A 15,048-nucleotide genomic window follows, 5' to 3' on the forward strand; every position below is an offset into this window, starting at 1 on the left:
AAGCCCAGTTTTCTAACACACCTCTGTGTGGAATAAGCTGGAAGACAGAGAAAGACTATTTGTGAAAGAAAGTATCAAGGGTGAAAACATTATGGATTATATAGACAAACCCCTCCTTCAGCAGTAAGAAACAGGAAAGGAATACAGATCCTGCAAAAATTACAGAATGAAATCATCAGGCAATCTGACAGCACAACCTGAAATTATTTAGCATGATTTAGCAATATATTTCTAAGTATCTATATAGCATCCAAAAATATCCATTGACAGATATTGGAGAAATAATGAATGGCTAAATAGAGCAGGTCAGACTCTGATGCCCTTCTATGAATTGGGTAGTAGTTTACTCCTCAGCTGCTCCCACTGGCTTCAAATTATGCTTTGTAGCTGACACTCAAAGCCAAATGTCAGGTGCCCAAGCTCATTGAACAGATCAGTGGAAAAGCTCAGAACAGAACCTCTGACTTGACTCCTGCATTCTGAACTGAAAACAAGGAATAGAGGAAGGTGGGAGGGAAGGAAGGAGGGAAGGAGGGAAGGAAGGAGAAAGAGTCTCCACAATGTTATGACTACTTGCCTTTACATGTCCTCCTTTTCTTCACAGTATACAAATGTCCTGTAGTTTCATTAGTAAGATAAACAATGTTTACATATTTATATTCATTTTAAATCAGACATAATTATCAGGCCAGGACATTGGTAAAGTTTTTTCAAAATGAATGGAAAGCATCATGGGTATAGAGCAAGAGGAACAGCAAATTTAACCACCAAACCTTTGGGGCTTTCCTTACTGACAGGCAAATTCATGCAGTAAGTGGTGTGGCATATGTGACCATATATTAAAAGCAGGGACTGCAACGCATCCATCTTCAGCCTGTCAGTTTTTCTTGATTAAAACATATCACATGGATACATCAAGTTAAGAAATTAGAAATTAACTATGAGATGTTAAAAAAAATCACATTCTTCTGATCAACCCATAAAGCCTGAAGATCATGCACACTGCAGACTCTTAGTTTTGTTTGCCATTCTATTTCCACTCCAACACATTCATTTCTCTTCCTCTCACCTATGCTCGAACATGAGAAATATACAGCCTAAAGCTCTTTTGAGAGTGGCACTATGATGAAACCAGAGCAGTCTTACTTGCACAAAGCTGTAGCGTTGGCAGAGAGACAAGGGCTGTACATGGAGCCATTCTCAGGTAGCCAGAGTGAGCCAGAGGCCCTGCAGAAAGGAGGGACTCACCGAGCGTGTCCTGTCCTTGCGGAGCCGGGAGCACTGGCAGAGGTCGCCGGTTGATGCGCTTGCAGGAGTCCCACACCTGGTGATCTCCACGATGACAGAGCCTGCTGTCCAATGTGTCAGACTGGACAGTGACCAGCAAGGGAACTGGGATCTCAGCCTTGATTCCTCCCTGTGCTCTTTGCAATAGATAAACTACAATAACAGCATTCAGTCTCTGTGTGTCCTTTGTTCAATCCTGGGCAGCAAAGTGTGAACCCTGCACTGACTTAACATTCTTTGGTGAACCGTAGCCTTTAATTTTTCATCTCTTCTATGCTACATGCACCAAGTTGATGTTCCTTCTCTTCCTTACTGCTGAGATCACCCTTCAACACCCACCTGGACACTGAAAGTCATGTATAAAACATTCAGATTTAGCATTCATGTGGGTTAAGCACCCATATCTTGTTCCCATTTCAGTAGGATACACAGAAATAAGACAGACACATACCAAAACAAAACCAGGAGTTACTGTATGACAATTTTTTATTTATCAGTATCAAATTACATAGCAAAGTAATGAATGCAGTGTCAGATCACCTTTTTGAATACTGTAAATACAAACAAAATCCACCATATTGCTTAATTATCCAAAGTAAATTAAAAGTTTAAAAATGTGCGTTTCAGAGATTCCATTTGGCATATCCTGTCAATGTATCCTGCATAAATATTTCTGTACCTCATTTTCATTATGTGTACCTTAATGCAGCCTCTAGAAAACACACATGGAGGAGATAGGACCTATCTGTATGTTTATTTTCATCACCAACTCATGCATCTGCCCTGAAATCACTGAAAGTACCTATCTGCTAGCTCACCTGACAGATAAAAGTGACTGTACCTATAGACCTAGAGATATACTGAGAGATAAAAGTGGCCAGACCCAAAGCAACTGCCATCAATGCAAGATGGCTGAGTGCAAGATATCACAACTGTGGATCAGGCCTTTAAATTACTGATAAAACAGTGATGTACTTTCATGGAAGCTGGACTATCTGATGGCCAGGTCTTGTACACTCCAATATGTATGGAAATTCCTGGGACATTTACACCACTCTTTACACAGGTCTGACTCTACTAGATAGATAGAACAACTCCCTGTTTATAAGGTTAAGTTAGGAATAAAGTCAGGTCTGTTGATTTCATGTAAGTTCAATAGGATTTGGCCACAGCTGGATACAAACTAGATAATTCAACAGAAGTATTTTAATGGTGTTAATCAGCAGTGTCATTTAAATGGGACTTCCTTGGAAATCTTGTGTAAATAGAACACTTTTTCCTGATGGATGAGATAGTAAGCTTCACTTAGCACTGTTCCCAAAAGTTAAGACTACTGAGATGTGGTAGATGTCTGAAATGGAAAACACCATAGAAATATATATTCTGTTTAGAATACAATGAACAGAAGTACAGAAGCGTTGATGCAGGTACTGGAAAGGTAAGGAAAAGGAAGGAGGAAAAATTTAGGCAGCAATCCCATGGCAACACAGAAGTTACTCTTGATCCCTCCAATTCACCACTATCAGTGGAAGTCAGGCTTCTCTGGGAAGGTGCAACCTGAACGCTTGATAATGACGCTGGCTGCGTAATGCCCGGCCCGGATGCACTCAGTCACCGGCCGGTCATAGACGAGCTGGGACAGAAAGCCTATGGGACACAGTGAGAGAGACAGAAGGAAGAAAATGGTCAGATTAGTTTTTTGAGTGTATCAGTTTGTTACAGGGCAAAGCACTGGCCTGCCTGTATGTACCCCTGCAGCCCGGCCAGTTTAAATTGAGAATCACTCTTCAGTGAACTGCAGGGCTGGAATGGTGGTGCTGCTGTTTCTTCATGAAGTCTCCATTTGGTAGCTTCCAGTAAATGAAAGATTATCAAGACTGATCATTATTAGTGTTCTCAAAATTATTTTAACAGAATTCCTGTTCTCTTCTTTATAGAGATAACCCCTGATTCCTCAAAGAACTACTTAAACACAAAGAAGTTTTCCCTGCAGAAGAGAGTTCCTTCTGCTCTTACTGGCTACAGCTACAGCCCCAACACAACTGTGTGCAAGCTTTTCTCCAAATAAGAGAAAGACATGTAATAGAGAAATATTACATTCAGAGTTACAGGTGCTCACAGTGCAAAGAAGGTGAAAACAATTTACCTGATGAGGAAAGTTAGATGACATCTGCTGCCTTTGATAATGAGACATTTAATCTAAAACTTCAGCAACAGCAGGTACCCCATAGCATGTGCAGATACCCCCCTTGAACAGCAAACTGTGCAGAGAACCAGGCGCCTCTCAGGATCGGGGCTTCAGCTGCCACAGCCTGGCATGCACAGCTTGGAAACTCAGGAATCACCTGAGCTGAGGGCTTTGGAAACCTGAGCACCTCCTAAATGAACAGAGTAGGCAGTCCTAAAAAGGTACTTGGAGAAGTTTAGTACAAGCAGCACCAGAAACTTTATGGATTGACTCCCTCATTTCTGAAGCATTTTGTCTTGGCTGAAGCTATTGTGATCAAAAGCATGACAGAACTTATGGCAGAGGTAAAATATGTATTTTAAATTTGGAAGAGGCTTTTAAGATGTGAGAAGTAAACTTAGTATCTCATAATTTAAAAACCCGCTCTCATTCTAGAGGTAATATTTTATTCACTTTTATCCTGTTTTTAATATGTTTCAGATGTATCTCTCTTCCTTGTCCAATCACAGAAGGAAAGTGAGACTTGCCCAAGAAAATCAGAATTCTAGCAAGCTGAAAGATGTTCTTTTTAAAGATTTCATCCACCATTTCAAGTTTCTGTCATGCTCAGGCTTTGTGCCTTGACAGTACAAATGTAGTCTTGAAACCAAGTCTCTGCTAAGTACTGTGCAAAACTCATAAGTACCAACTTCTGACATATTACAAATTTTGATTCTAAGCTGATATGTTTTGCTAGCTTGCTTTCATATTCACTTTCTCTGTTCATCTGGTTTACTATTGGGAAAAGGTTCCACATCATATTGTGATGCTGTCATTTAACCTGTGCTCTGTTTCTAAATATTTCCTTTGGTGATACACTACAGCATAATTTCAGACAATAATAAAAATATTTCATCCTATGCAATGATGTCTGCTCCCGTAAATATCATGGAAAACAAGAAAAAGAAGGTTAGATTAATGAAGGATAATACTGGTGAGCAAAATACCTGTTTCCATCAATTACCAATCTCTATCTTGTCTTCTTGGTCATGACTGATAGTGAAAAGAAGCCTAATCGATCTACATTTTCCTCTAAACTGCACCAAATTGGAGAAGAGTTTGAAACTGCAAAATCTATAAATCAAACACTTTTCATTGGAATGGGGAGGCCACACAGAGTAAGCAGATTAGTTAAAAAAGGAGAAAACTCATATGTTTCTGACATCAATACTTTTCTAGAGAACTATGTATTGGCTGGAATTTCCCAGATTTGACTGACACTGGCTGGGAAAAAATGACTCTTTCACCAACAAAAGGTAAGTCCATAAGCACAAGTGAAGAAGACAGGAGTTATCAATATACAAAGATAAGAATCTGAAACAGGAAGAAATTGTGCTGTGAGTGCTATCACTGATGGCAGTCAGGGATGACAGACAACACAACTGTGGCAGGACGGTCCAGCTGCAATAGTTGGGTAACAGTTGAGAAATTCAAACAGCATGCCTGGCAGAAATCAGCTCGTTTCTGAATAACAAGATGAAAATGGTCTGCTCTCCATTAAATTAACATGCATTCTTAGGAGAAACTTTCTTGGATATGTGGAGGGTGTCAATCATTAAATTTAAACTGCCTGGGAGGCAGGAGCTTGCCAGTGTGCTTCTGGGTGGTTAAAACTTGAGAGCAAGTTGTAACCATATGTAAAATGAGGCTGTTAAGACAGTCCATTTCTGACTCAGTAAGTATGAAGATGCACTGGGCAGGTCTCCAAAGGCAAATATGGGGCTAGCTTTTGTGCAGAGCATGAATTCAGAGAGAGGTTTATACAAGAAAGAACAACTATCCCCTACATTTATGATCAAGGCATCAAACATACATGAAGATGAGAAAATCCACAGAGCAAAGGACCATCAAACATGAATTACTTTTCAATACCAACTAGACTGACACTGTTGTCATCTCCCAGGCTCATTGTAGTTTCAAGTTAGTATGAGTCTTTTGTCTTCAGTGAACCTACTTCTTATTTATTCTGATCTAAGTGAAAGCAGAGTCAGGTGAAAAACCATCTTGTTCTAATTGGGGATAGAAATGAGAGATCTCTGTGATTTAAGGGTGTTGCAGAAATGACATTAAGTACAGCTGTCATATATGACATATGTAGAAACTGCAGTGGGGAGTTTGCCCTCAAACCATTCTCTTGTCTGCTGAGTTTCTCTTAAAAGGTATGTGTTTCAAAGATGAAATGGAAATAGCAGTATCTGACACAATACTGCATCGAATGACAATACAAACACACATATCACAAACAGAACTACATCACACAGTAAGACTAGGCAGTTGGCAAAGCAGACCCCGAGGGAACACCAGAAAGCAGTGCTGTTTGAGCAGAGAAGCAAAGAGCTCTATCAGGTTGGCTGCCTTAGCTGCAGAATGTTCTTTTTAGTTAATGCAGTAAAAAGCAACATGGTCAGAATATAATTCAGAGTTTGCCTCCCCCAGTGTATAAGGCACGGTGATGCAAACCCCATGAGTCATACTCTCAAGGCATCGATTCAGATCTGAGTTCCAGCTGAAGAAGTTACTCCCCCATCTGTTTTTCACCATGCTGCTTTGCTGCTGGTATAACCCGATACCCTGTCAAAAGGAGCCAGATCAGTTTAAACAGTAGGTGTTGAGCAGGGGATCTTTGCTAACACAGCTGATTGAAACTGAAGTGGGTTAGTGAGCACTCAAACAGCCCAACCAGAGAGCAGGGCAGGGGAGGGAAGATGAGAAGCAGTTGAAGGCTGTAATCTCTTAAGGTGCCATGATTGGAAATGCAAGAAGATAAGCGAGCATGGCTTCAGACTTACTTCACACTCCTCCTACAACTTCAGAGACCAAAAGGGCAGAATTGAACTCTGATCCTGTATCACAGGCCTGGAATCACAGACCTAGATCATCCCAGCACATACTAAAGTAGCTCAGCATCTACTTCATTTCTTTGTGGTCTGAACCGGTCCCTGGCTATCACTGGAGTGGACTGCAGAAAGCAGCAGTAAACTTGGGCTACACCAGACAGCCTCACATCAAGTATTTTACCAAAACAACTTGAGGCAATATTGTTTACCATGTTTTAACTGCAGCTGGAGCATTTCTGCACTGCTAGAGCTCTGGATGGAGCTCTCATCACACTAGCTCCAGGCTTTCCTGTCTGCCTCCTGCCCTGTTATCCAACATGCCAACTGCTTGTGGAGGAAGGGAAAATGCAGTTGCAGGATGTCTAGCAAGCCATCTTGGTAAGCTTTCAGAGTAGACTGGGATCCTTTTGCCCTTCACAGGCATGGATAGCCAAGTAACCACTTGCACCCAGTAATGGTGAGAACTTCTTTGGAACTGGGTCCAACTCATCCCACTTATCTTCCTAGAAAAAAGACAACTTTGCTTCAAAAGTTGCTTTAAACCTTGGAGTAGTAGAAAATGTATTTGCATTCTCAGATGATAGAAGTGATCACAACACACCAATAGCTATTTTTGGCCCTTAATTATTTTTTTTCTGCTCGGGAGAAAAAAAAGCGACTCTGGAATCACTTTGCTCTGAAAAGTGTACCTGAAATAACTGAGAGTTAACCTTTATTACCACCAGCTTCCTTATTACATATTCTCAAAGACAACGTTTGTAATAGTTAGGTCTACAAACAGAATGAGGGAAAAGTGAAGTTGCTTTGTTCCTTTTTGTGCTCCCCACCAAATGAAAGTCCTATAAGCCAAGAAGTGGTGCCAGACCCAAACTAAGGCTCTCACTGGGACCAGCTCAAATCTCTTTGGGGCTTTGGGGATGTCAGTATAAGTTTGAAAAAACACAGCAAGACAGTCCACTGACTGACACAAAAGGTGCTCTATTCACTTTGTTACTCCCTAGAGTTGAGTAGAACTTAAACATCACTAAAAGAGAACCAAGCTGATTTTCTAGAAAACAGATATTTCAGAGGCAATTTCACTGAAATCAGTGATTCATTTGAAAGTTTTATTTCCAGATTATTAGTGGTAATTCTGAATGAACACTTAGAACTAGTGCAGTTGGGCAGGAATGTGGGAGTCCGATAGTGGAGATTTAAAACAGTTCTGGTCTGCCCCAGTAATGGTTTAACAACACTCAAAAACAGCTCATATTGAAGCCAAATGTTTCATTTCAAACTGTACACTTGACAATTAATTTTAATGACTGTTAATTACTAATGCTGGCTGAAAATCCATTTATAGCCTCCGACACTCAGCTCCCCACTACTTGTCTTTCTGCAGTTTCTCTCACACTTCCAACCTTTATAAAATGCCCACGGCAAAATTAATTTTTTTTTAATGCAAGAGAGAAAAGCTGAAAAAATCCAATTATCAAATGCATCAATTCTAAACAACTACAGGCTGACCCTGAGTCAGAGCCCCTCAAAACCTTTTTGCTATGTGATGTTCCCAGACAATTCTGCTTCCAGATGAACCCTGAAGTATATAATCTATGCTAGCCAGGCCATGCACCATCATAATTGTCCCAGCCACAAAAAGGATCCTGATCAGCTTAGCTGACTCCTCTTTTTTGTATTTAAAATTTGTACAGCTTAATTTGTAAACTGCACTTTTAAAAATGGTGTTATTCCATCATGGGGACAGTTGCAAGCACCTTTTCACACTCTTGTTCACATACAGAATTTATCACAGTTGCTGGGATGCTCATCTATTTTTATGTGATCCCTCTACATTTCCAGGCCAGGAGTGTGGGAAGATGCAGTTTTCAAGACACATTACCCAGTCAAAGCCTTGTGGCTGATACGATTGGGGCTTTTTTTGAGGTCTTTTAGCACTGTTGGAGCGGGCTAATGTTGTAGCATGAGCCTGGTCAGTAGTAATCGAGTGGCTGGCAATGCTGCTGCCAAGAGCCAAGCAGCCACCCTTGATTTTGTGAAAGATGTTGGCATCAGTGGATTCTGCAACACAGTCACTGAATGACCGTACGTCAACATGCTGAGGTTTCTCCTTTTTTAATTTTGTGGCAGATGGTGGATATTACAGCCAAGAACTGTGGTAAGCCAGAGGCCCTGCCCATTGCTATCAAACCAAATGTTGGCTATTCGAAATGGAAACGTTTTTGATTAAGGGTGGGATTTGGCTTCTGTTTTCATGTCTTTTGGCACTGTGGTCTGACACATCAGACTTACAGTATATAAGACAAATTAAATGTAAGTATCTTCAAACACTCTATATTTCTTTCAACCTTTAAGCACTTTAGCACTTTCACAGAATTTATTGTAAAAATGATACCATACATGCATATATATGTTATTAACTATGAATGTATATGCATAGAAACATGTGTCTTTTCCTTTCCTCAAAAATGAAATGGTTCTGTGCTTTTAACAGGACTGTAGTGCCAGGCTAATTACAATTGAGAGAAAAAAGGTCACCAACCCTTCCGTAAAAATGGTCATTTAAGATGTATATCTAACAAGTGGCAACCTTGAAATCTCTCACTGGAAAGAACATTAGAAAATCCTTCCTGACTATACCACTGGAGGAAAGTTTTAATAAAAACTAATTAAACTACAAAAATCTCAAGTGGTTAACTGATTTTAGGGGCTAAATTTCTGGCAATTCTAATTATCCTCTTGTGGCTTCACTTAGTGTTTCACAACCATGACAGATGACAATGAAAAACTGCAGTTAAATTCATCCTCCCTGACACCATGCTAAGCACTAGCTTCTCCCTCTCCAAGTAAAATCAATACCATGTTTGAGTAAACACGTTTACAGCTTTATTAGGATGTCTTGCTTGTTCTGTAACAGCGACTTGAAGCTGTGGTAGCAAATCGACTCAACTCAGTTAAACCTAGAGAGCTGAGTAAGAGGCTCATCGATAAGGTTGTTATATAAATAAACTGCAGGAGACCAGAAAGCTGGAACAAACAGCTTGGTAAATGTCAATATTTTTACTTCCAGAGAATGACAAAACCATGAGATCACGACTAAAATGTTTCAGAAGTCTATATTTACTTTATTTATAAAATGGTCACGTGCTAAAAGCATTTCACTGCCTTTGTACAAGAAACTTATTTTATAATCAGCAGCATGAATACTAAACCAAGCACGTTCTAAGAAATGCAGTGATATTGGTATCACTATGCCTATCCCTCTTGTTTTCTTCTGATTTATGGATACATTTTCAATGCATTGAGTTTCTGTAAGGATCACTCAGATGGGTGTACATATTTTTCAGTCTGAGGTTATATAGTCAGTTATGGACACATGCAAATAATACAACTTTGCATTTACGAGACAACTATGAATAAGTGAAAGGAGTGTTTTCAGTTTAGCAGCCTTTTCCTGGAATGGAGAGGAGGTGTTGAATACACAAAATGAAAAAAAGAACACAGTGTCTAAAGCTTTAAAGCACTACATGTGGAAAATGTTAATGAAAGATTTCTGCAGAAATGTGACAATAAAAATAAAAAAAAAAGAAAGAAAACTTCATTACATCCCTATTATTCCATTAGGAATCAGTTACTCAAGGCTGAATAATTTCATTGCATTGCACATGATTGCCACTGTTTGGCTTTACTGGGCCAGCTCACTGCAGCTCAGAGAACAAGGTGTCATCATAGTTCCCAGGGTCTGTATGTGCTCAGCCCACCAGAAACTCCCTCCAAGCAGTCTCATTTCTCTGATGCTTTCAAGTAGGAATGCTGTATGCTGCTCTGTTGTGGTTTGGTCCTGAAGGCTGTGCCATAGATTGGGAAAGTAGACCCTGAGGTGAAGCCTACTTAGATTGATGTGAGATTTTCTATCACTGCCCTGTGCCTTGACTGCATACTCTCCACCTTCTGAGAGGGAATAGCTCAAAGCTGGAGCCTTGTTATATTTTGTTATAAATATAAGCAGTATTTTATGCTCTGACATCCTTCCACATTAAACATCCTCAGTGGACTCTATCACCTGTTGCATATCACTTCTATCAAATTCCCCAGTGCATCTTACTGTCCAAGAAAAGAACCATTTCAGTCTATAATGTGCTCCAAGAATAACGTGAAAGAGGAAAATGCTAACAAAGTTATAACTTCTCATGGTTTGGTCCTATTTTTCATTTTTAAGTCCACATCATGAGCATTGGGAAATTTCCTTTAGGATCAGGATCTGGTTGCCTTAGGCTTGTCTCCGGCAGCCTCTAGGGGAAAACATTTGATTAAAAAAACCCCCCTCCAAGCTTACAAGGAGCTGCATGTGCCAAACCAGAAACAGATATTTTCATTGCAAGCATCTTCTCTATTTGAAAAAAATACTCTCCAGGCTGATCTTTATCTTTGTTTTTCCTAAAAGCATTTCCCAGAAGCGTTCTGCAAAATCTAAACTTTTTAGAATTTTTTGAGACAAGAGTGAAATAAACTTTCTTTTATTAGTACCTGTGGAAAGTTTCTGAGCCTCAAATGTGTTGTATTGACACTAAATAGTGCCAATTATTACATCTACTGCTTGCAATAAAAGGAAGAGAACTGCACTAATTTACTATAGATACAATCAAGTTCTGAAGATAATAAAATGGAATAATATGTCCTATCCTCTACTCAGTTTTTAACATATATTAAAGTGCAAAAAGGTTGCACGAATGTAACTTCACAGCCAAGATTCATATGCATGAGTCTCAGGAGTTTTATTTGCAGGTGTGCTTCCACACAGCCAAGCCAGCAGTATGTAAGGAGAATGAGAAAGCAACACCCAGGGCAGAGGGAATATGGGAGCTAGGCAGCCTGTGAATTTCCTGACTTTTGTGGGCTGAAAGAGCCTACCCTAGCATTATATTCATAATGCTCCTATTTTAATACAGTGACACTTAATATCTTTTGCCTCTTTAAATATCTGTTAGAATTCTGGATTGATAGCAAAAATGTACTGATCACCAATACCAGTAACATCCCTTTCCACTGCGTCAGAGACCAGTGTCAGATCAACCTACAAGCACTGCTACTACCACTGCTTTTAACTGCGACCACCTTCTTTCTTCTAACTTCTTTTTACTGCAATCTTGCCATCTTCCCACTTCAAGTATGAGCCCATTGCAGTGTGGGGGAAGTGAACAAATTCTGGGAGACTTTACCATGCTGTTATATAACAGAGGAGCTGTAAGTGAGAGAGGACCCAGCTTGTGAACACCACGGCCTGAGAAGTGTCCTTTTGGCCATTGTGTCCCTGTCCTTAGCACCCACTGAGGCATGTGAGATGTCAAACAGACAATATCTTTCAGTGTGGTTTTGTATTTCATTGTGTGGTGTTTTATCTCCTGTGAATACAGCATCAGCTTAATCTGACACATCATTTCTTAGGGGACTATATCCTGCCCTGATTCCCAGGGGAATGTTCTTGATGATCCAATCTGACGAGTGCCTCTGTCTCTATTCAGAATACATTAAAATAACACAAAAATATTGCCAACAGTCTGCAAGCAAGGTAATAGTAACTCATTAAAGTAATTTCTAACCTTCCACATGAACATTTTCTTTATCATTACATGATTTTCTAACACATGACACATTAACATAAAATGAAATGTTATGAGGGTAGGCATAGTAGGCATGACAAAGTATTTTAAACGGTGATGACTTGCTTTGAGGCGTTAAGTCAATTTGTAATTGTCCCATAGCTATTACAGTAAAAATTGGAACTTCATAATTGGTTTTGAAAATCTATTTTTAACAGAGTAGGTTTGTTTTTTTAAAGTGTACACAACCTATTTGACGTTTATTTTTCACAAAACCTGTCCACAATGTCACTGAATTTATGGTGAGGTAAATTAGGTCTTTTAAAAACCAATTTTGCAAAATATTAATCCTCTTGCTATGTACTGAGGCTCCCTTAACACTGAGGTTTCACTGACAGGAAGAGAGACACAGAGGCTAAAGGAATCAAGTCCTGCTTCAATCTAATCAGAAACTTCTGAGGGTTTTTTAATTCCATACACTGATCCTTTTAAGTGGATCTTTTGCTTCTACGTGTTATTTAAGAAATGACAGCAAGTATAATATGTTTTGCCTTAGTTTTATTCTACTATGTGTTTTTCTAGATTGCCTTTAAATGGAACAGGTGAAAATGTGAATTACTATATTTACATTACTGTGTTATAAGAATACATATGTAATGAAATTAGGAGGAACAGTTAGAGACTAAGAGAAGGGTAGCAATTAAAACAATGAAAGCAGTATAATCACAATTATACTTGGACAACACATGCAAACAGGTTTACATATAATATCAACACAGAAGAGGGTATTCTTTGCAAAGAAATAATTTTGAATGGAAATTGGTAAACAAAGAAATAGGGAGTTGAAAAGAAAACAGAAATATTCTATGTATTTTTCTGAGTGATATCTATTTTTATGGTTTTGTTTAAGTAGCTGCAATTCAAACTGTGGCAAATTTTGAAAATGAGCCAATACTAATGTTGAAATTAGCATTAGCAACTGGCTACACTATTGATCAGAATAATGATGTGCCTCTAGCTGAGATTGAGAAAAAATCATCTGGGAACATACAACCTGGTCATTTTCTAGTTTGTAGAAGGTCAGTTACAGAGATAACGTAGTCCTCTAATAGCCTGGGTTTATGTGGGATGTTTATCTGACAGAGTTCTGAATGCCATCAGAACACAGGGGTGGTAAGTCATGGACATGTTGACAGGTTATCCCCTAGCAAGCAAAGATTGATGCCCTCTCTGCAGCTCAGCTATTATACTCCTGTACGCTGTTTATAAACCAGGAGTAGTAAAGATGGGAAAAAATGGGCTGTCAGTCAAAGTGCTGATGACACTAAGTGAGTATTTTTATTTCAAAGTCTCCTATCTCGCCCGCCATGATCTCAGTAACAACAGGATTGCTCAGAGGCAATTAGCCACCAATGCTGGACAAATGAAAACTAAGAGAGTGCTGCTTTCTGTTATAACAGTTATCTTTACTTCAAAGAAAAGCCAGAATGATTCAAAGTAGTATCCCCTCTCTCTTTGCTGGTGAAGATAAATTTTGTAGCAAATATCAGCCATTACAAGTTCCATGCACACACATATTTAATTGATATCACCAAAAAATTATCCCTTGCTCCCAGCTGGCAAGTAGCTCTGCAACTCAGAGCTCTGGTGTTATCAGAAGGGAGTACTTCACAGCAGTGACATTTTGTCCACTGTATTTCCCTCTATTAAATGTGATTAAAAAATGATGGCAATTTCCCAAGGTATTTCACACAAGTATAAAAACCTTATAAAAATTAAAGACCACTATAAGTGGATGAAGTAGCTTCTGATATTATGCTCCTGCTGTTCAGTTAAGAACTGTTCCTAGCTCCTTCTACTCCTATTTCAATGAATCTAGAATGTTCTAGGGGTGGTGAATACTGGAGGGAGAGCAGCCCTTACAGATTTATACAGAGAGGAAAATAAAACAAATAACAAAAATATTCACTTTTAGTGTAAACAAATTCTTCCCCAGTGTTCAAGAGCCCTAGAAATCTATTAAGTAGCTTTCTTTTTAATATAGTCACAAGCTTACTGATAAATTAGTATTCTGAAAAAACATTCAAATTTGCCTCTGCTGAAAGCATTATCAGATCTTTTTGCAAGTTTATCACTCCTGGAATAGCCATATAGGAGCTATTCATAAGAGCTCATTCCTCACATGTGCACATGCTTCTATCCCCACAATGCTTGCATGAGAAATACATAAGGGACTTATTAGACAGAGTCATAAGTACAGTCCCCCTTTGCCCTAGAAGAGATTTATTGCAAAAAGATGGAATTCTTACTCTTTGAGCTTAATTTTTTAATTCGGACAGCTCCTACTCTGCAGCCACCAACATTGCCCCCTGAGGATGATTGAGTCTGGATTTCCAGAGGAGCAGGAACTGGCACCTGGAAACTTAATACCAATAGGATTAAAATTCATAGGATCATAATACAATTTAGGTGGGAAGGGACGTCTTTAGGTCACTTGGTCCAGCTCCTGGCTTAAGGCAGGGTCAGCTCAGATGATATCAAATCCCATCAAGATGATTTTTTAATTTTAAAAATCACTAGATTCCTTCCCTAAATGATGGGTGCTACAGAGCAACAGCATAAGAATTATTACGCTGGTTTTAATTATGTTTCCATTTTATCATTATTACACTTGTTTAAATCCACCAGCTTCAGCCAAGGTATTCCAAAGCAAATCTAGTGTGTTCAGAAAACAGAACCAGACCTTTATTAAAAGAGGTTTCTGAATCAAACACTTAATAGTAGAGGAGTAATGATGGCCAATTTTTCTGTGCACTCTGTATTCTTTGTGAACCTGTACTTTTATTTCTTGTGCTGTGATTTTATAGATACACATACACATATGTTCATAATGTATTTCAAGAATGTTTCACATGAAATAGAGTATTTCAATATTTCAATAATGTAGAAGTATATCAAATATTAGTTAGTTCTGAAATCAAAGCTGATTGTCACTCTATTGAAAATCATTTACCTCATGAAAAGAGGCTACAATCTAAACAGTGTGAGAACCTTTAGGCAAATTCCTACAAGTCCAAGGTCTGTATTTAATTTGTAGAGA

General features: G+C 39.0%; 1 protein-coding gene across 2 annotated transcripts in view; it reads right to left on the reverse strand.

Moving 5' to 3' along the window:
- Positions 1-1,755: 1,755 nt before the first annotated feature.
- Positions 1,756-15,048, reverse strand: part of ADK (adenosine kinase) — a 265,882-nt gene continuing 252,589 nt past the window's right edge. For both annotated transcript variants that reach the window (XM_058028956.1, XM_058028957.1), the window contains exon 11: positions 1,756-2,934. In XM_058028956.1, coding sequence (XP_057884939.1) covers positions 2,810-2,934 — 125 coding nt within the window. In that variant the 3' untranslated portion in view covers positions 1,756-2,809. The remainder of the gene's footprint in view (positions 2,935-15,048) is intronic.

The sequence above is a fragment of the Melospiza georgiana genome, chromosome 8, assembly GCF_028018845.1.
Source record: "Melospiza georgiana isolate bMelGeo1 chromosome 8, bMelGeo1.pri, whole genome shotgun sequence".
Classification (NCBI taxonomy): Eukaryota; Metazoa; Chordata; class Aves; order Passeriformes; family Passerellidae; genus Melospiza; species Melospiza georgiana.